At 55.5% G+C, this 21998-nt stretch overlaps 1 protein-coding gene across 1 annotated transcript in view; it reads right to left on the minus strand.

The window, feature by feature from the left end:
- Positions 1 to 2546: 2546 nt before the first annotated feature.
- Positions 2547 to 21998, minus strand: part of AHRR (aryl hydrocarbon receptor repressor) — a 78519-nt gene continuing 59067 nt past the window's right edge. The window contains exons 5-10 of the mRNA XM_019982723.2: positions 18272 to 18401; positions 17325 to 17461; positions 11433 to 11632; positions 6783 to 6844; positions 6443 to 6584; positions 2547 to 6112 (exon numbers count right to left, since the gene is read on the minus strand). Of these exons, the coding sequence (XP_019838282.1) occupies positions 5143 to 6112; positions 6443 to 6584; positions 6783 to 6844; positions 11433 to 11632; positions 17325 to 17461; positions 18272 to 18401 (1641 nt within the window). The 3' untranslated portion in view covers positions 2547 to 5142. The remainder of the gene's footprint in view (positions 6113 to 6442; positions 6585 to 6782; positions 6845 to 11432; positions 11633 to 17324; positions 17462 to 18271; positions 18402 to 21998) is intronic.

Genomic DNA, 21998 nt, shown 5'->3' on the forward strand with positions numbered 1-21998 from the left:
TAGTGATACTAGGAAAAGAAAAGCCAAAGGATCATCGGTAACTAAAACACAAAAGGAGGAGTGGAAACATGTTCAAATCTATCAATTATCAGAACCCAAGTTTAAAACAACTAGTTATTGTAAGAAAAATATGTGAAACATGAAAAAACAGATGGTTAAGTTTGGAGGAGGTTTGCACACCCGTCTGGGCCCGAGAAAGCGGCTGTGGTGATGTTGCTGCTGCTGCTGCTGCTGCTAAGTCGCTTCAGTCGTGTCCAACTCTGTGTGACCCCATAGACAGCAGCCCACCAGGCTCCCCCGTCCCTGGGATTCTCCAGGCAAGAACACTGGAGTGGGTTGCCATTTCCTTCTCCAATGCATGAAAGTGAAAAATGAAAGTGAAGTCACTCAGTCGTGTCCAACTCTGTGCGACCCCATGGACTGCAGCCTACCAGGCTCCTGCATCCATGGGATTTTCCAGGCAAGAGTACTGGAGTGGGGTGCCACTGCCTTCTCTGGTGGTGATGTTAATACCAGACAAATGGGCTTTATGTCAGAGGCACTGCCAGAAAGAGTTATTTTAAGATACAAACACATAAACCACCAGGAAAAAGATAGTTTGCTGTGCCAATATTTTAAACTCTTGTGTCTATTTTAGTCCTTAAATGAAAAGACAAGCCATAGACTGAGAGAGAAACTTTAACTGACAAAGCACAGCTATCCTGAATTTTAAAATAATGCCCACAGTTCAACTAAAAAGAGCAAACAAGTGCAGGACAGACAGCAGAGGACCTTTCACCTCACTGGGGAGGAAATCAAGATGAGGGTGCCTCGCGGCACCAGCATGGTCTTTGTGGAGGCTGGGGGCCCTCGCCTTCCTGTAGCCTATCTGGCCCTCAGACCACCGCCCGGCGTCATTTTCACCGCAAGCCCTCTGGTGGCCCCCTCACCCAGACCTGCCTGTGACCTGCCACCCCTGCCTGGCCTCTTCCCCACTCTCTCCTCACCTTCTCACTCCAGCTTCCTCCACGCGCGATCCGTGTTTCTGTCAAGTCTTGGCTGGAGGCCGCCTCACCCACAAAACCACCACCTGGGTCATCAGACCCCAACCGACCCGCCTGAGCAGCACCCAGCCCCTCCCCACGCACCACAGAACCTACGCAGTCCTTTGGCCACTTGTCTGTCCCTGCCCCCTGGCTGTGTGCACGGGAACGCGGCTTCGGCAACCTGACTCTGCGTCTCTTCTTCCCCAGCGTGGCCCCAGCACCGGCCCTGGGGCTGCTGCTACGTCGCTTCAGGCGTGTCCGCTTCTGTGCGACCCCATAGACAGCAGCCCACCAGGCTCCTCCGTCCACAGGATTCTCTAGGCAAGAATACTGGAGTGGATTGCCATTTCCTTCTCCACAGCGCCATCCCAGGACCTGGCATTCAGCATGGACTCAACAAGCAGTTGAATGAAGGAAGGAGATGCGCATGAAACAGCTGAGTGCCCCCTCACGCCTCAGAGAGACCCAGCGACCTGGAAGCTGGCCGTCAGCAGACCCTGCCGCCACCCAGGTCTCAGACTCCCGGCCTCCGAAACCGTGAGAAAGAAATGCTTGTTGTCTATAAGCCACCCAGCCTCTGGCGTCTTCATTCCACAGCCTGGAATGGGCTGTGCGTATCTGTGGCAGGGTCCCTTGGGTGCCGAGGAGGACGCCTGGGCAGTGCCTGGTGAGGGGAGTGCCATCAGCACCTTGGGGGGCGTCCTCAGTCTCACGGAAGCACACAGAGGGCGCGGGGCAGCTGCTGGGCAAGCGGAAGTCTGGAGACAACCCACACATCCGCTGGTGGCAGGCTGGGTGGTGGGAGAGTCATGCGGTGGGGTGACGCCAGCCTCCAGGTCTCCCCGTGATGAGACTGAAGAACACAGGGAGAGGAGGTGGGTGTGGGGACGGCAGGCTGGACTGCTGGCCCCCAGGGCCAGGGAGCAGTTGGCTGGGACCCAGCAGGCGGGGGCAGGCTGGCCTAGTCTCCCCAGGAGGGACACGGAGTCGTGGAGAAGGGAGGGATATGGCCTGTTGGGCGCAGGAAGGGGCTGGGCTGGGCTGGACTGGCACCGGGGCAGCTCCGAGTGCCATACGGGGCGCTGAGTGCTCATTCGGTTTGGAGGTGCTCTGCAACCAAACGAAAGAAATGAAAACATGACTCCCTTGACCCTGGGGGGGCGGTTTCTGCCTGGACCCAGATGACCTCCTGGCCCTTCCCACACACTGGTCCCCGGGTCCTGGGCAGAGACACATGTGACATTGGGCCAGGCGTCTGCTCCTCACAGCGCAGTCTGAGTCTGGGGTGTCCTCCAGCCCTCGGTGCTGGGCAGGAGGTCTGGCAGGAAAGGGAGACGGGCTGACAGCACAGCTGTGGGGGCTCCTCCTGGGACCCCAAGTCCACTCTCGCTCTTATCATGGCCCTGAGCCTGGCGGCAAAGGACAGTCTTAGAATGTAAATTTGCCTACACACACTGTAAAGGAAATAAGGTATTTCATTTGGAAAATTAAGAAGATGTTTCCATTTACAGTAAACACATACAACATATGATTTTATTTTACATCAATATCATAAATTTAATACAAACCACAGTATTGGAAATTGAAAGCTCTTTCTAAAGGCACTGAGGAAATAGTACGAAAGGCTGCATTATAGTGCATCTGTGTTTAAAAATTCAACAAGTCTGTCCAGATATTAAACACTTTTTTCATCCAATAGAAACTACAAAAATATAAACTATAAGTTGTGTTTATCGCCTCCCTTCCATCCCATTCCTACATCATCTTTGATTTTAATATTTTTCAGCTATATAGGCAAAAGCTACCAGCAACAGAAAATATAGGCCTGAAATTGGTGCTGTCACTGACATTTTAAAGCAGGGACGGCCACATCTGCAGAAATGGCCACATCTGACATTCCACGTTCCATCATCACCTTCTGCACAGTTTATCAGGGGGGCAAGGCTGTAAAACAGCAAAGTGCTGATGGAGGCAGGCTCTGTTGCCACTGTTCCAGCGCGTCAGGGCCTGGGCCTCCAGCGTGACAGCATCTCTGGAGCACGAGACTGGAGCCCCGATGTCCAGGCGCTGGATTCTGCACCAACAAAGCGTGAGTCGCCACGCGCCACGCACCTGCTGGGACCAAATCGGCGCACGTAGTCCAGGGGAGTGGGTGCATCTGAACGCTCGGGCACCATGGCCCTGGGGGCAGACTGCTGCACCTCCTCAAGCCGCAGCTGTCCTTCGCTGGGTTCCGGCTACAGTGTGCAAACACGCAATGACGCCTCTCCACTCCATCTTTCTGGTCCAAGGTTGCACACATGCAGACTGCCGGCTACCACACCGAGACAGGAATGGGTGCCCCTGTGCAGAGGGTGCATTTGAGGACCCTCCCTTCACAGAGGGAGCTCCAGAGAGGCTGACAGTCACTTCTGAGAGATGGCACAGTGCTTCCATGAGGAGCTGGGCACTTGGCGTGAATAGAAATGAAGGAGGAAGTTTCTGAAATTCCACGCCGTATCTTAGGGATGAAATGTACACAGTGGGCTGGGCTCAGTATGAGAACCAAGAAGAGAGGGGTGCTGAGCCGGCTGAGGGTGGGAAGCAGGTGGTCCTGACAGGCAGCTGTGCTGCCATCAAAACAGGGGAGGGGGAGACTCTGGCAAAGGCGGGGGCAGCATGGCACCAGCGTCACTTTCTGTAAGGGCCCTGCAAGGGGTGGGCACAGAAGAGAAGGCTGCTGGGGATCCTATGAGGCCATGAATTGACAACGCCCAACCCGGAGTCTGACGGGTAACTTCTGTCACTCTGGGAAGAAACCTTCCACCCCCACCATGCCCCTGGCGAAGCCCTTCCAAGAAGCAGACCGCTGAGGGGTAAGAGCACCCCCAGGTGTGCCTAAGAGTCCAGCAGACCCAGTCCTGCTGGCCCTGTCCTGAGTTCGACAACGTGAATGAAGCAAATAGCTTCACCACCAACTCAGGAGCTGAACGCTGACACCCCAAAGCCACAGATGACAGAGAGAAAGACCCCTTGCTGAATGCGGTGGGACTGCAAGTCCCCGCTGGGCTCCCGCACGTCCTGAGACTCTTGGGGCAGGGGGTGACTGAGGACAGATGCTCGTGCTGTAAAGAGGAAGGGTCTCCAACCAGCTTCCTCCTGCCCTGTGGTGGCTCTGTCCCTTGGTGTCACATCCTGCACAGACTGCACCCGTGGGGTGGGGTCGCCCCGAAGGTGTGGTGAACTTTGCCCTCCGCCAGAGCTATCCGTGATGACTGCGGGTGGCCTTTGCCTTCTGATTTCTTCTTTTGCACCTAAATTCCCTACATTCAGAATGTGTTCCCTTCACAATTTTTTTTCTTTTTTTCTGGCCACACCCTGTGGCATGTGGAATCTTAGTTCCCTGACCAGGGATCGAACCCACACCCCCTGCAGGCATTTAACTGCAGGACCACAGGGGAAGTCCCCACAATTTTTTCCTTTTTATAAAATGCTGCCTGTCTGTCTGGTCTCGATTAATTCCTTCTGGGATGATGATCAGAGTCATCTGAAGACCTGCAGTCAGCAAGGCAGCCTGACACCTGAACCAGCTCCTTCCTTCCCCTCATGCTGTGCTTCTGGACTCGACCCTGTGCACCAGGTGACATGATGCAGCGGGGGGCAGATAAGCACAGACCTCCATCGGAGGCCGCTGAAACCCCAGAGACTGCAGCAAGAACCGCACAAGATCTGGCCAATCCCAGCTCCGGGCCTGCCTTGGCCTAGGCCAGCGTTTTGAGCACACGCTGCATGTTGGAGTGGAGGGTGGCCCGGCGCCATCAGCCTCTTCTGGCTGAACTTCTAGATTCCTCCCAGGCGTGAGCATGTGGCCACCTGCCATTCAGTGAGCCTTACTCCCAATTAGCTGTCTTGGCAGCGGGCCACCAGGGTGCGGCTGTTCCCCGAGGTCTGCTCCCTGCGAGGCGCTGGGGAGATGACCTAGGGTGGGGATGGGGAGCTGTGCTCCTCAGAGGAGAACCCTCCGCCCTTGAGCAGCTGACGACCACCCTGCACTTAGGACCTTCGGTGAACTTGCCACTGCATGTGCTTCCCTCGGGGAAGGCTCGGGCAAGAGCACTGTCCGTGGGGCCCGGCAGCTCTAGGGCAGGAAGGCGCACTGCGTGTCCCTGGGGGGCATCCCCGCGGCCGGGGCGCTCTTGGAGAACAGCCCAGGCGGCCCGCCCTGGCCGTGAGCTGCCCACAGGGGCGAGTCTAGGGGCTCGAGCTTGACTGCGGGAGCTGGCCCGGGAGCCCGGCAGTTGCAGCCCAGGTTGAAGGGCTGGTGGCCCCGCATGCAGAGGCGGGGTGGGGGCTCCAGGCAGGCACAGGACGTGGGGTGCAGCGGGGCCAGCCCCCTGCCGGGTCTGGGGGGGGCGCCCAGCAGGCCAGGCCCTGGGGGTGGGGTGTACAGGGGGAGCCTGGCGCCCGGCTCCGTCTTAAGGTGCATCCTAGTGGGGAAGGTGACCAGCTGTCTCTTGGCCGGATTGCCGGCCCCCAGCCACACCTGGGCTGGGGACATGCGGTAGCCGTCCGCCGCGTCCTCGGACCCTGAGTCACTCTCCATCTTGATGGGCACATCGAGTGACAACGCGGGGTGACTCGGGGCTCCCGGGGGCATCAGAAGGCCTCGCAGCTTGTCCTCAGCGGGGTAGCCGCCCACCGGGAGACGCTGGACTGCTGGCCGAGGGACCCTGCTGTCCAGGCCCCCCTGGGGGAAGGGGCCGGGTGTGGGGGGCGGCGCTGGGCCCTGGTGCCCGTCCCGCAGGGCTCTGCTGGTCCGGCTGGCGCAGGCCCCGGGGGGCGGCCTGGGTGGGTGAGAGCTGGGTGAGCTCCGGAGGGAGTGGACGGTGCCTTGCGCACCCAGGTAGGGCAGGCAGGCGCCGTGGGCCGGGGCGGTGGGGAACGGGTCAGCCTTCCCGGGCTCCAGCTTCAGCTTGGCGCTGCCATCGTCCTGACCGTGCCTCCCGGCCGCCCAGTCCAGGTGCTTCACAGGGCCCAGGGACTCCAGGCGGCAGCTGTAAGGGGGCGCGTCCCGCGGGAGCCCCCCGAGCTCCTCTCCTTCCTCTGCCCTGAGGGAGGGGACTCCCGTCAGACGGGACAGGCCGAGGGGGCGACCCTGCATTGGGCGGTGCCACCTGCAGCTCCGGACCACGGGCCAGCCCCTTCCTTCCCCGAAGGGCCCTCCCACAGTCCCCCAGCACCCCGGGATGCGGTGGAGGGGCCTGGGATGGGAGTAATGAGGACAGAGGCTGGGGCGTCAGTGTCCCCGGCCAGTCCCCACGTGGTGAGGACAACCTCCAGGGTGAGGAGCGGCTGTGGGTGCCCTCTGTGTCCGCCTGTCCCACCCAGGGAAGCTCAGCTGCTGAGGGCGAGGGCTGCTGACGCCCTGACTCACTTACCCTGAGGTGCCATCGGGGTCAAGGACAAGGTCAGGGCCACCCCGGAGGCACAGGCAGGGGCCCCGGGCTGTGACCCGGCCCCAGCGGCAGGCGTCCTCTGGTGTCCTGAACAAGGAAAGGCCATTTTCTCCATTGCTTCTCCCTGTCAGGATTTGGGAAAGTGAGGCTGAGCAGAGCCTGGAGTGGGTGGACACTCACCTTCCACAAGGTGACAGACACCTGAGAGCCCGGCTCTGCACACCCGCCCCGTGCTCCGGACAGTAGTGAGCCCATGCCCGCCTCCAGGGATTCGCTCATTTCACCCATTTGAAAAGGTGGTCGAGAGAATTGTGAGGAGTACCTGCTGAGTAATTGGTGTTTCCAAGCAATTCTGATTCGCAGAGACTTGAGGCAGCTTTTGCTCTGCAAAGGACAGAAGAGAGCAAAGCAACAAGCAGATTAAATGTGTATCAAGGGCAGAAATTACACACCACGGTTTTGCTGCCACCCAAGAGCATAAGATACAGTAACTCCCTGTGTGAAAGTCTGTAGAGATTGGAAAGCCTTCTCTCAGTTACAGATTTGCTGGAAATTCCGATTCACATCATCTTTCAGGCCAGTGAAGCACTAGCGAATTCGCTTCAGAAAGCAGACACTCGTGGCTGCCGGAATGGGCTTCGGCGTGTTTGCTTTCTTCTGGATTTCAGAATGAAGACACAGATCCCTGTGACCTGCGGTAGCTGTTTGCTGTAGTTTACAAAGTCACTGTGAGCACTGAGCTAGTGACACTAAACACTGACCGCCCAGGGCAGTGCGCGCACACACACACACACACACCTGCATCTCATAGAACTTACAGTCATAGATCCTAGGGCAACTTGCAACTTGTCGTGCAGATCATATTTTGTTTATATTTCCAAAGAAAAAGACGAGGCTCTGAAGTGTTAAGCGACTTGCCTGAAGCTGCCCCCACAGCAGGTGCAGGAGTGGGATTCAAACCCTGGCCAGCTGGCTGCACAGCCAGAGCTTCCTGCCCTGCAGTGGCCCTGACTCTCCATCTCGTGGGTGTCTCTGCAGGAGCTGAGACGGAGACAGAGGAGGAGATGGAGACACGGGAGAGACAGAGATGGAGACAGAGACAGAGGAGAGACAGAGGAGGAAGACAGACACAGAGATGGACCCAGAGACACAGCAGAGACAGGACAGAGGTGGAGAGCATGCGGCTCGCACACAGGACCCATAAACATTCAGGAGCGAGGCTCTGTCACAAAGGCCCCTTCAGGAAGACTTGTAAAGGACCTGAACTGGGTCCAGCGAGCACGATGCTCCATCCAGAGCCAGCCTCCTGGGCCTCAGACTCCCTGGGTTCGCTCCTCACGGCCTCTGAGCTCAGAGGGGAGTGGACGGGAGGAGGTGCTCCAGCAAGGAGTTCAGCTCAGGGCAGGATTCGGTTCCAGAAAACCCCGAAGGCAACAGAGGATTCTTTCCCAAAATGTTGGAGGGCTCTTCCTCTCTTCCAGTTTTTTTCTTTATTTTTAAAATTTTTACAACGTTGGCTTCTGCCACACAACAATGTGAATCGGCCATAATTATACACATATCCCCTCTGCTCCCCCCAGCTGAACCTAGAGCTTGTTATACAGTGAAGTGAGTCAGACCGAGGAAAACAAGTATCACGTATTATCGTATATATGGGAATCCAGTAAGACGGTACCGATGAACCTATCTGCAGGGCAGGCATGGAGACGCAGGTGCGGAGAATGGACTTGTGGACCCAGTGGGGGAGGGGGGCCCGACGGGGAGGACTGCGTCCACACACATGCACCGTCCCGTGTAAAACCGAGAGCAGACACGAAGTTGCTGTTAACACAGGGCGTCCAGCCTGGCACTCTGTGATAACCTCCCTGAGTTTTAATGATATTTACAACATGTGTCTAGTATTCGCTCCACAGTCCCCCTCTGTACAGCATCCTAGCCTCACCGTGAAGACCCTCGCCAGCCCTCCGAGGGACATCCAGGCGTCCACGCCACCCGGGGCAGTGGCAGGTGGTCCGGGACTCCACACCTGCCGTGGAGGCTGGCCCACCTGCGCTTCCCCGCATGGCCGCCAGGGGACAGCACGCCTCCTGGAGAAGCGATCAGTCCAGTTCAGTTCAGTTGCTCAGTTTTGTCCAACTCTTGGCAACCCCATGGACTGCAGCACCCCAGGCCTCCGTGTCCATCACCAACTCCCGGAGCTTGCTCAAACTTATGTCCATCGAGTTGGTGATGCCATCCAACTATCTCATTCTCTGTCGTCCCCTTCTCCTCCTGCCTTCAATCTTTCCCAGCATCAGGGTCTTTTCAAATGAGTCAGTTCTTCACATCAGGTGGCCAAAGTATTGGAGTTTCAGCTTCAGCATCTTTAGGATGGACTGGTCGGAACTCCTTGCAGTCCAAGGGACTCTCAAGAGTCTTCTCCAATGCCACAGTTCAAAAGCATATATTCTTCAACTCAGCTTTCTTTATGGTCCAACTCTCACATCCATACATGACCACTGGAAAAACCATAGCTTTCACTAACAGACCTTTGTCGGCAAAGTAATGTCTCTGCTTTTTAACATGCTGTCTAGGTTGGCCATAGCTTTTCTTCCAAAAAGCAAGCATCTTTTAATTTCATGGCTATAGTCGCCATCTGCAGTGATTTTGGAGTCCAAAAAAATAAACTTTCTCACTGTTTTGCTTCCCTGATAGCTCAGTCGGTAAAGAATCTGCCTGCAATGCAGGAGACCCTGGTTCAATTCCAGGGTTGGGCAGATCCACTGGAGAAGGGCACCCACTCCAGTATTCTTGGGCTTCCCTGGTGGCTCAGCTGGTAAAGAATCCACTTGCAATATGGGAGACCTGGGTTCGATCCCTGGGTTGGGAAGATCCCCTGGAGAAGGGAAAGGCTACCCACTCCACTATTCTGGCCTGGAGAATTCCATGGACTATATAGTCCATGCGGTCACAGAGTTGAACACAACTGAGTGACTTTTACTTTCACTGTTTCCATTGTTTCCCCATCTATTTGCCATGAAGTGATGGGACTGGATGCCATGATCTTAGTTTTCTGAATCTTGAGTTTTAAGCCAGCTTTTTCAATCTCCTCTTTCACTTTCATCAAGAGGCTCCTTACTTCTTCACTTTCTGCCATAAGGGTGCATATCTGAGGTTACTGATATTTCTCCCGGCAATCTTGATTCCAGCTTGTGCTTCATCCAGCCTGGCATTTCGCATGATGTACTCTGCATAGATGACAAACTACAGCCTTGACGTACTCCTTCCCAATTTGGAACCAGTCTGTTATTCCATATCTGGTTCTAACTGTTGCTTCTTGACCTGCATACAGATTTCACAAAAGGCAGGTCAGGTGGTCTGGTATTCCCAACTCTTGAAGAATTTTACAGTTTGTTGTGATCCACACAGTCAAAGGCTTTGACATAGTCAATAAACCAGAAGTAAATGTTTTTCTGGAACTCTCTTGCTTTTTCGATGATCAACAGAGATTGGCATTTTGAGCTCTGGTTCCTCTGCCTTTTTAAATCCAGCTTGAACATCTGGAAGTTCTTGGTTCACATACTACTGAAGCGTGGTTTGGAAGATTTTGAGCATTACTTTGCTATGGAGAAGCAATGGAGGGAGGATTTTCCCTCCGTCTGATCACAGGGCTGGGAATTTGAGAGTTCAGCGTATGGGCTCAGTCACCATCGCCAGCCCAGAGAGTGTGAACACACAGAGGACTCTGAGAGGCAGGGGCAGGCGGAGAGTGCGCAGGTCTGGGGTGTGGGCAGGGCCGTCCCGCCCCACGAGACACGCCCAGGTGTGCTGGGGGTGTAGCCTCTGTGCCTTGTTGCACCTCATGTTTCAGTTGCTTCATCAGTTATTTTTACAGCTTTTTCCCATGAGTATCCTGTTTTTCCTTCCTCCTATTTTACATTTTCTACCTTAAAAAAAAAGCATATATATTTACTTTTTAAATGCTCCAGAACACTGCTGCCTTAGGGTGTGGGTCCATGGGACCTGGAGGCTGTGATGAGGTGCCTGTGCCTGAAGGCAGGGCTCCCCCAGATCCCCATGAACCCCAAGCAGGAATGGGAGGTTTCCCGGGCCTGTGAACTGGTGCTGAGGTCCAAGGGGAACCTGAGTGCTGAGGAGCGACAGAGAAGCGGGCTGGGGACTCGGTCTCCTAGGAGTCTGTCCCTGGACAGGGCACGGCGGGGGGCACTGAGGAGGAAGACAGGCAGACCTCAGACGTGGCCCTCCCCAGGGCCTCCTCACCCAGCAGCAGGCACAGTGTCCAGGCACACAGAAGCTCGACCTGCCCCAGAACCTGACCCCACGCAGATCCAGCCGTCCCAGAGAGTGTAGCTGGGAACCTCCTAGAAAACCTAACTCTCTGAAAGTGAAAGTGTTAGTCGCTCAGTCATGTTCAGCTCTGCAACTCCATGGACTGTAGCCCGCCAGGCTCCTCTGTCCATGGGATTCTCCAGGCAGAAATACTGGAGGGGGTGGCCATTCCCTCCTCCAGGGGATCTTCCCAGCCCAGGGATTGAATGCAGGTCTCCTGCATTGCAGACAGATTCTTCACCCTGAGCCGGAGGGACAGGACACCTGTGGAGTCCCTGTCCCCAGCATGTGCCCCTGTGAGCCTGGAGTCCATGGAGGGGACAAACGGAGGCTGCAGCCTCGCCCCCAGCCCCGTGGGGTCCGGGGTCCCGGCACTGCCTCCGAGGCTCTGAGTGGAGGGTTGGGGGATGACAAGAGGCAGGGAGAAGTGTTCGCTGCTGCGGTTGACAAATACTAGTGACAGGCTTTCTTTTTTCTAATAGCTGCTTCTCCCATGATGTAGCAGCTTTAAAAACAGCCAACTTTTTTTATCTTACTCCTTGCTGGAAATGAAGTGAGAACAGGCAGAAAATGCACGTGTGCAGACAGCGTGTGTGGCCCAGCAGTAACGAGGACAGGTTTGGCTGCCGGGGCCTCTACTCACTTTGCGTCGGTAGAGGCCGGGACGTCCGCCCTGTGCTTCGCCCTCAGGTACACGGTCTTCACCCTCACCTCCACGCCCGGCGGCAGGGCCAGGGGGGCCACCACGCAGAACAGGGCCAGCCGCGGGAGCAGGGCTGCGCCCGAGGGCGCCCGCCTGTTCTGACCGAAGAGGAACTTCAGTCGTCCTTGAAACTGCATCGTCTGGTGTTTCAAAAACAGAAACGAAGGCACAGTCACAAGATATATTAGCTAGGCTAACTGTTCAACGGCCAAAGGCCTCAGAACTCACATTCCCAAGGACGGAACCAACACGTCTTCCATGCCGGCCCCTGGGGACAGGTGCTCCCCACTGCTTTCGAATCATCGGGGTTTCCCTGTAGCTTTCTCTAAACTTCCAGTTGTGTGCATTCGTGGGCATGTGAGTCCTCATTCAGGCACGTGAACATCCCTAGACTCGGCCGGAGTCACCAGGCAGCACCCTGGGAGGACGTGCTGGAGCCAACCACCTCTGAGGACTGGCCCCATCACCCTCCATTCCCCAAACGCCATCCACTCATGGCAATAAAACTCAGGGACAACTGGATTTTCCTGATCTAGAGCATATGAGTTCAGTTAGTCAGCTCAGTCGCCCAGTCCTCTCCGACTCTGTGATTCCATGGACTGCAGCACACCAGGCTTCCCTGTCCATTATCTCCTGGAGTTTGCTCAAACTCCTGTCCATTGAGTCAGTGATGCCATCAAACCATCTCATCCTCTGTTGTCCCCTTCTCCTCCTGCTTTCAATCTTTCCCAACATCAAGGTCTTCTCCAGTGAGTCAGCTCTTTGCATCTGGTGGCCAAAGTACTGGACATTCAGCTTCAGCATCAGTCCTTCCAATGAATATTCAGGCTTGATTACTTTTAGGATTGACTGGTTGGATCTTCTTGCAGTCCAAGGGACTCTCAAGAGTCTTCTCCAACACCACAGTTCAAAAGCATCAATTCTTTGGCACTCAGCTTTCTTTATAGTTCAACTCTCACATCCACACATGACTACTGGAAAAACCATAGCTTTGACTAGATGGACTTTTGTTGGCAAAGTAATGTTTCTGCTTTTTAATATGCTGTCTAGGTTGGTCATAGCTTTTATTCCATGGAGCAAGTGTCTTTTAATTTCATGGCTGCAATCACCATCTGCAGTGATTTTGGAGCCCAAGAAAATAAAGTCTGTCACTGTTTCCACTGTTTCCCCATCTATTTGCCATGAAGTGATGAGACCAGATGCCATGATCTCCATTTTTTGAATGTTGACTTTTAAGTCGGTTTTTTCAGTCTCCTCTTTCACTCTCATCAAGAGGCTCTTAAGTTTCTCTTTTCCTTCTGCCATAAGGTTGGTGTCATCTGCATAACTGAGGTTTCTGATATTTCTCCCAGCAATCTTGATTCCAGCTTGTGGTTCATCCAGCCCAGCATTTTGCATGATGTACTCTGCATATAAGTTAAATAAGCAGGGTGACAATATACATCCTTGTCATACCCCTTTCTCAATTTGGAACCAGTCTATTGTTCCATGTCCAGTTCTAACTGTTGCTTCTTGACCCGCATATAGATTTCTCAGGAGGCAGGTGAGATGGTCTGGTATTCCCATCTCTTGAAGAATTTTCCACCGTTTGTTGTTATCCACACAGTCAAAGGTTTTGGCATAGTCAATAAAGCAGAAATAGATGTTTTTCTGGAACTCTCTTGCTTTTTTGATGATCCAGCAGATGTTGGCAATTTGATCTCTGGTTCCTCTGCCTTTTCTAAAACCAGCTTGAACAACTGGAAGTTCATGGTTCACGTACTGCTGAAGCCTGGCTTGGAGAATTTTGAGCATTACTTTACTAGCATGTGAGACGAGTGCAATTGTGCTGTAGTTTGAGCATTCTTTGGCATTGCCTTTCTTTGGGATTGGAATGAAAACTGACCTTTTCCAGTCCTGTGGCCACTGCTGAGTTTTCCAAATTTATTGGCATATTGAGCGCAGCACTTTCACAGCATCATCTTTCAGGATTTGAAATAGCTCAACTGGAATTCCATCACCTCCACTAGCTTTGTTTGTAGTGATGCTTCTTAAGGCCCACTTGACTTCACATTCCAGGATGTCTGGCTCTAGGTGAGTGATCACAGTCATAGTGATCGTGATTATCTTGGTCGTGAAGATATTTTTTGTACAGTTCTGTGTATTCTTGCCACCTCTTCTTAATATTTTCTGCTTCTGTTAGGTCCATACCATTTCTGTCCTTTATGCCCATCTTTGCATGAAATGTTCCCTTGGTATCTCTAATTTTCCTAAAGAGATCTCTAGTCTTTCCCATTCTATTGTTTTCCTCTATTTCTTTACATTGATCACTGAGGAAGGCTTTCTTACCTCTCCTTGCTATTCTTTGCAACTCTGCATTCAGATGGGTATATCTTTCATTTTCTCCTTTGCGTTTTGCTTCTCTTTTTTCTCAGCTATTTGTAAGGCCTCCTCAGACAATCATTTTGCCTTTTTGCATTTTTTTTGGGGGGGGGATGGTCTTGATCACTGCCTCCTGTACAGTGTCATGAACCTCCATCCATACTTCTTCAGGCACTCTGTCTATCAGATCTAATCCCTGTAATCTATTTGTGACTTCCACTGTATAACTATAAGGGATTTGATTTAGGTCATACCTGAATGGTCTAGTGGTTTCCATACTTTCTTCAATTTAAGTCTGAATTTGGCAAGAAGGACTTCATGATCTAAGCCACAGTCAGCTCCTGGTCTTGTTTCTGCTGACTGTATAGAGCTTCTCCATCTTTGGCTGCAAAGAATATAATCAATCTGATTTCGGTATTGACCATCTGGTGATGTCCATGTATAGAGTCTTCTCTTGTGTTGTTGGAAGAGGGTGTTTGCTATGGCCAGTGCGTTCTCTTGGCAAAACTCTGTTAGCCCTTGCCCTGCTTCATTTTATACTCCAAGAACAAACTTGCCTGTTCCTCCAGGTATTTCTTGACTTCTTATTTTTGCATTCCAGCCCCCTGTGATGAAAAGGACATCTCTTTTTGGTGTTAGTTCTAGAAGGCCTTGTACGTCATCATAGAACCATTTAACTTTAGCTCTTTCAGCATTAGTGGTTAGGGCATAGACTTGGATGCCTTGTGAGCATTTGGTGAGAATTAAAAAGCCAGATAGTAACTCTGGAGTGTGTGATAAAGAAAATAAAAGCTCTCTCTATGATGAAAAGTTGATCTGTAACTGAGTAAGTTCGCATGGCTTCAGGGCACCCTGCCCTGTGTGGACAAGTAACGCTGCACGCTCTTCTTGCCCCTCACTTGTCAGTCAGTCTCTCCCTCCATCCCTCCATCTGTCCCTCCCTCCATCCACCCACCTATCTTTCCATCTCTCCATCTGTGCATGAATTTATGGGGTGAACAAATGCCTGAAATTCTCTATGTGTGCTGGCCACGAGCTTGGTGTGGAGCAGTTTCTGGCCATGCTGGGACAGCTTACATCCAGCTCTGGGGGAAAAGCTCTGATCTGTGGCACTGGACAGTTTCTTTGGTGTGAAAATTCCTGCCATGGCTGACTTAGAGCTAAAAACCCAACATCAACTGCATGTCCTGAGGTTTCGACAAGGGCTCTCGGGGGCAGCCCTGGCCGCTGGGTGTGAGCAGGCTGAACGCAGGCAGGGGGGCTGGGGTGAGCCTGGGATCTGAGCTGCCCACCCCACCCCGTACTTGGAGCCTCAGTCCCTACTCCAGAGCCCTTCCCTGCATGTGCCGTGGCCAGCCTTGTGGGAAATATGACAAGACACTCTAAACTGAGTTCTGTGCTCGTTTTCTCTACTCTGTGCTTCAGACATGGCTTCACTTCAACCTAGGTTTCAACCTCTGCCTCAGTGTTAGGTAAAATCTATCTACATCATGTGGAACAAAAATCATCTTCAGATCAGATCAGATCAGTTGCTCAGTCGTGTCCGACTCTTTGCGACCCCATGAATCACAGCACACCAGGCCTCCCTGTCTATCACCAACTCCTGGAGTTCACTCAGACTCACGTCCATCGAGTCAGTGATGCCATCCAGCCATGTCATCCTCTGTTGTCCCCTTCTCCTCCTGCCCCCAATCCCTCCCAGCATCAGAGTCTTTTCCAATGAGTCAACCAAGTATGATCAAAACAAAAGGCCTTCTGGACAACCAACCAACCGCCTGAATAAAGGATGAGCAGGGGTGGGGGGGTGTCACCCCTGAAGATGCCCCACTTCATTCTCATTAACCTGCCGTGACTCAGCCCTGCCCCATCGAGGCCAGATCCCCCCTCCCTGCAAGGCACCTACACCCCACCCCTTGCTTCGCCAACTGTTCCCATGGACCTTGGAGCCCTGTGCCAGGCCCAGGCCTGGACTCACGCAGCACTGGCCCTGCAGCCACTCTCTCACCAGGAAGCCTGAGGTGCCATTCTGCACCCACTCTCTCATCAGGAGCCCCAGGTGCCATCCCCACCCTCTCACTCACCAGGAGCCCTGAGGTGCCACCCTGCACCCTCTCACTCACCAGGAAGCCCGAGGTGCCACCTTACAGCCACTCACTCACCAGGAAGCCCGAGGTGCCATTCTGCACCCACTCACTCACCAGTAGCCCCAGGTGCCACCCTGCACTCTCTCACTCACCAGGAGCCCTGAGGTGCCGTCCCCACCCTCTCACTCACCAGGAGCCCCAAGGTGCCATCCCCACCCTCTCACTCACCAGGAAGCCCGAGGTGCCACCCTGCACCCTCTCACTCACCAGGAAGCCTGAGGTGCCCTCCCCACCCTCTTACTCACCAGGAGCCCCAGGTGCCATCCTGCACCCTTTCACTCACCAGAAGCCCGAGGTGCCATCCTGCGCACTCTCACTCACCAGGAGCTCCAGGTGCCATCCTGCACCCTGTCACTCATTAGGAAGCCCAGGTGCCATCCTGGACCTTCTCACTCACCAGGAGCCCCGAGGTGTCATCCCCACCCACTCACTCACCAGGAGCCCTGAGGTGCCATCCCCACCCTCTCACTCACCAGGAGCCCTGAGGTGCCATCCCCACCCACTCACTCACCAGGAGCCCTGAGGTGCCATCCTGCACCCTCTCACTCACCAGGAGGCCCCCAGGTGCCATCCTGCACCCTCTCACTCACCAGGAGGCCCCCAGATGCCATCCCCACCCTCTCACTCACCAGGAAGCCCAAGGTGACATCCTGCACTCTCTCATTCACCAGGAGCCCCCAGGTGCCATCCCCACTCACTCACTCACCAGGAAGCCCGAGGTGCCATCCTGTACCCTCTCACTCACCAGGAAGCCCGAGGTGCCGTCCCCACCCTCTCACTTGCCAGGAGCCCTAAAGTGCCATCCCCACCCTCTCACTCACCAGGAAGCCCAAGGTGCCATCCTGCACTCTCTCATTCACCAGGAGCCCCCAGGTGCCATCCCTACCCTCTCACTCACCAGGATCCCTGAGGTGCCATCCTGCACCCTCTCACTCACCAGGAAGCCCGAGGTGCCGTCCTGCACCCTCTCACTCACCAGGAGGCCCCCAGGTGCCATCCCCACCCTCTCACTCACCAGGAATCCCGAGGTGCCATCCTGCACCCTCTCACTCACCAGGAGGCCCCCAGGTGCCATCCCCACCCTCTCACTCACCAGGAGCCCCGAGGTGCCATCCTGCACCCTCTCACTCACCAGGAGGCCCCCAGGTGCCATCCCCACCCTCTCACTCACCAGGAATCCCGAGGTGCCATCCTGCACCCTCTCACTCACCAGGAGGCCCCCAGGTGCCATCCCCACCCTCTCACTCACCAGGAGCCCCGAGGTGCCATCCTGCACCCTCTCACTCACCAGGAGGCCCCCAGGTGCCATCCCCACCCTCTCACTCACCAGGAAGCCCGAGGTGCTGTCCAGCAGGCAGCGCACGCGGCAGATGAAGCAGCGTGTCAGGAAGGCCGAGTACTCGGTGGGCGGGTCTGCGCCCCCCTCCTGGGCCCGGAGCAGCCTCCCCAGGACGGCATCCTCTCCTGGGCACAGACGGCGGGTACCAGGGAGAAAGCAGAAACACACCCTGGTCAGCAAATTCGTGGTGCCAACAGCAGCTCTGGCACGTAACGCACAGGCCTCCCTCCCGGAGCACTGCCCCCACTGGCCCCTTGTGAGTGTCTGTTAGCTTGGGCTTTTGCTCTGAGCTTGTGAAGCTGGCCGGCGCCTGGCACTGCATCTCCTCTGCCTGTAGAAGGCGACACGCGCTGCCGTGTGAAGGCGTGCCGGAAACTCCTGGAGTTCCTGACCGCCGTGGGGAATGTATGGTAGACCCAGGACCCTGTTTCCCTGCACTGCACCCCAGGGGCGGCCACTCACCCTGCCCCCCGAGCTCCCACCTGCTCTGCCATCTCAGGGACCTGGGCGCCTGCCTGGCATGTCCACTAGGCAGGGGCCACAGATCTGGGACACCTCGGGGGTCCTGCCCACAGGGGGCAACCTCCCTGAACAGACAGCAACATTTGGGAGACTGTTTCGGGTAAATCTCAGGTAGGTGGAGAGAATTTCCTAGAAGATGTGCATCTGAGGGGGCATTTGCAAAACTAGAGACAGGGTCCCTGGCTTCTGGGCCTCACACCCTACAGAGCAGGAGACACAGGTGCCCTGGGAGCCAGAGAGCCCCCTGGGGAAACCGCCTGAGATGGGAGGGGGCATGGGAGGAGGTCTCCGAGGAGGAAGGAGTGTCAATGCCGCTTCAACAGGATGAGGGGGAAAGGGGCAACCGCTGCGGAGGCGTCCACGTGTCTCAGGAGCCTCCGAGTCTGCATCAGACCAGGGCCCCCAGGACCCACCTGTCTCCGAGAGTAGTGGCTGCCCGCACCCTGCCTGGGGAGGGTCCATGGCCCAGTGCAGCTGCCGGCAGAAGTCCTGGCGGTCATCCACGTGGATGTAGTCATAAATATTCTGGTGCATCACATCTGTCTGGAACATGAGTCAGTCATTTTAGCCTTACCCCAAGGGAATGTCCACACTGTATTCCAGGGTTAATGACCACAAAAACATCTCATCCATCTGTCAAAGGCAAGTCACAGCCGTGAAGAGAAAGTCCCTCCCCACAGGAGGCAACCAACACTGCCTGGAGTCCAGGCGTCCAGCCCACAAAGTGCCCCCCCAGGCCAGGCGGTGCCTCCAGGGGCAGATCAAGGGCTCAGAGATCAAACTTCATTTGGGATCAAGATTCCCACTGTTCAAAGCTGACTCCAACTGCATCGAGCTGTGTGCTTATGTCTGGTCACCTTCCAGCCTCTTTGTTACACTCGGATCACAAAGTTAATTAGGGAAGCACACCTGTACGGTGAGACAGGGCTGGGCTGGGGTCCCCTGGCCTGACCGCTGCCCCCGCAGGATGTTGCAAGGACTCTGACCCACAGCCCTCTCTCTGGTCCTGGGTCCCCCCACCTGCTCAGGCCCTGAGCGCTGCCCCACTGCCCAGGTCCACGCTGGGACCCCGCAGTCCGGGGCACCAAGGCCCTGCCTCGGGCTATGAAGGCAGATCTCAGCGGACTCGATTGTCGGTACTGTTGGTGAAACCATCCAGAGTGTCGACAAACACCGAGGCTGGTGCACGTCTTCCCATCTGAACTGAACGGCACCGCTCATTAACCCCTGGGACCCCCGTCCCGCAGAAGCCCCTCGGCCCCTTCAACTGGCCCACTGCTGAGTTTCAGTTGTTTCTCAACTGGGTCACTGTAAAAACCAGATGGAGTAAAAGTTCCTGAGGATCAGGGCTTCACAAAGGAGGCTACCTTCTTAGGAGGTAATAGGCAACCTCACTCAGAGTGGATGGGGGGCCACAAGGTGAGGGAAGAGCCTCCAGGTGAGGGGGGGCTCCAGGTGAGGGGGAGCCTCTATGTGAGGGGGAGCCTCCAGGTGAGGGGGGCCTCCAGGTGAGGGGGCCTCCAGGTGAGGGGGGGCTCCAGGTGAGGGGGCCTCCAGGTGAGGGGGGGCTCCAGGTGAGGGGGCCTCCAGGTGCATGAGAATCAGAAGGTGCTGCAGGTGTCAGCAGGAGGGGTCTGGTGTGTCCCCGTCCCCGTGAGTCCTCATTCATGCCAGAGCCCTGGACAACACTGACCAAGGACTACAGCATTTCTGACCTTAGCGTCTGCTTCTTTCTGTGAAACCTGTGTCTTAGACTGTGGGGGCGAGTGTGCGCACATGATTAGAGTTTAGCCTTCGAGTTACAATCACACTCATTTTCTACCTTCCTGGGGTTACCTGTTTGACATTCAAGGGCCACAGTTACAAGAGGAGCCCGAGGAGACATGGTGCCCACCTGGAGGCTCCCTCTCACCTGGAGGCTCCCCCTCACCTGGAGCCCCCCCTCACCTGAAGTCACCCCTCACCTGGAGGCTCCCCTCACCTGGAGGCCCCCCTCACCTGGAGGCTCCCCTCACCTGGAGGCCCTCCTCACCTGAAGTCACCCCTCACCTGATGTCACCCTTCAACTGGAGGCTCCCCTCACCTGGAGGCCCCCCTCACCTGATGACTCCCCCTCACCTGACGGCTCCCCTCTCACCTGGAGGCTCCCCCTCACCTGGAGCCCCCCTTACCTGATGTCACCCCTCACCTGGAGCCCCTCCTCACCTGAAGTCACCCCTCACCTGAAGTCACCCCTCAACTGGAGGCCCCTTCACCTGGAGGCCCCCTCACCTGGAGGCTCCCCTCACCTGGAGGCTCCCCTCACCTGGAAGCTCCCCTCACCTAGAGGCTCCCCTTCACCTGGAAGCTCCCCTCATCTGGCGGCTCCCCTCACCTGGAGGTTCTAGAGTCATAAGGGCATGTCCCATAGTGAAGCTCTCCTCATGCAGTTTAGTGATGCAGGTGTAACACAGAATGTGAAACGTGCCCACATCATAGTCACGCAGCTTCCCCACCCAGTCAGGACTCAGAACCCTTCCCTCCGCCCTCTGTGGAGGCGACCACGGCACAGACCCCGCACCCCGGGCTGGTTCTGTTCTCAAACGGAGCCCTGTGCCCTCTGTGCCATCTCACGATGGTGGCGCGGTCCCTGGTGCCTGAAGCAGTGGTTCAGCCCCTCTGTGGTGTGGCTCTGGGGAGGCCGCTGGGGAGTCCCTCCCTGCCGTCTGGGCCTCTCACCGGCACGGCTGCTGTGTCTTCCAGGGCGGTTCTGCTGAGCCTGCACCCCGGCCTGGAATGTGGGCCATGGGGTGGACAGGGCCTCAGCCCCAGCAGAGCACGCCGCCAGCCGCCAGAGTGAGCGTGCAATCACACCTGCTCCAGCCGTGTGCGAGCCCAGGCGCTCCGCGTTCTTTGTGAGCCGTGCGTCCCCACGTCACAATTTCTGTTTAGTGTTCAATCGGCACATCAGGAGGACTAACGAAGCGGAGCGCCTTCCCACAGGTTTATTGGTCTTCAGATGAATGTACGCATGCACACCGCCTGCTGCTGCCGTCCTCTCGAATCTCCACGGGGCCGCCTGGCTGCCCTGTCACCTTCTGCACCCTCCCGGGTGGGAGTCCTGTCTTGGGTGGACTCCTTGGCAGACGTCTTCCCACTCCTGCTGTGCTCCTCGTGGCTCTGACACGGCCTGATCTGTCAGTCTGTCCTCATGGTCGGGGCTCTAGGGCTTCTGTCCTCTCTGTGTGTTTGTTCCTCAGATACCTCCTGACTCTGCCCTGTCATCTTCTAGAAACTTCCACCATCTACCACTGACTCTGTGTGGTGTGAGGCAGGTGTCAAGATTCATTTTTTTCAAGAGGATCCAGTCCATGAGGCACCATTTACTGACAAGACCAGCACCTGCCCACCTCCTGGCAACTTCGGCTTCACTGTGAACCAAAATCTGCTGTGAACCTCCCCTGTCTTACGAGGCCGTGTGTCCTTCTTTGCACCAACCCCACTGGTCTCAGCCACTGAGCTGGACATGAGGTGCCGTGTCTGGGAGTGTATGTCCCAGAGACCATTGATGCCCTCTCCCATGGTGCTGGGTTTGCTCAGGTCTCTGCATTTCCAATCAGCTTGTCCAATTTCCTCCCAGAAAAGCACAGTGCTTGTTCTTTGGTGTGGTTGTTACGTCGCTAAGCTGTGCCTGACTCTTAGAGACACCATGGACTATAGCCCGCCAGGCTCCTCTGTCCATGGGATTCCTCAAGCAAGAAGACTGGACTGGGTTGCCATTTCCTTCTTCAGGGATCTTCCTGACCTAGGGATTGAACCTGTGCCTCCTGCATTGGCAGGTGGATTCTTTTCCACTGAGCCACCAGGGATGCCAGTTACTCTATAACTTGATCTGTCACCTTTATGATAATAATGTTAAGTCCTCCATTCACAGCATATCTTTCCATTTTCTTGTTGTTCAGTTGCTAAGTCATGCCCGACTCTTTGCGACCCCATGGACTGCAGCACACCAGGCCTCCCTGTCTTTCCCTGTCTCCTGGAGCCTACTCAAACTCATGTCCACTGAGTTGGTGATGCCATCCAACCATCTCATCCTCTGTCGCCCCCTTCTCCTCCTGCCTTCAATCTTTCCCAGCATCAGGGTCTTTTCCAGTGAGTCAG

This window comes from Bos indicus, chromosome 20 (assembly GCF_029378745.1).
Source record: "Bos indicus isolate NIAB-ARS_2022 breed Sahiwal x Tharparkar chromosome 20, NIAB-ARS_B.indTharparkar_mat_pri_1.0, whole genome shotgun sequence".
Taxonomy (NCBI): Eukaryota; Metazoa; Chordata; class Mammalia; order Artiodactyla; family Bovidae; genus Bos; species Bos indicus.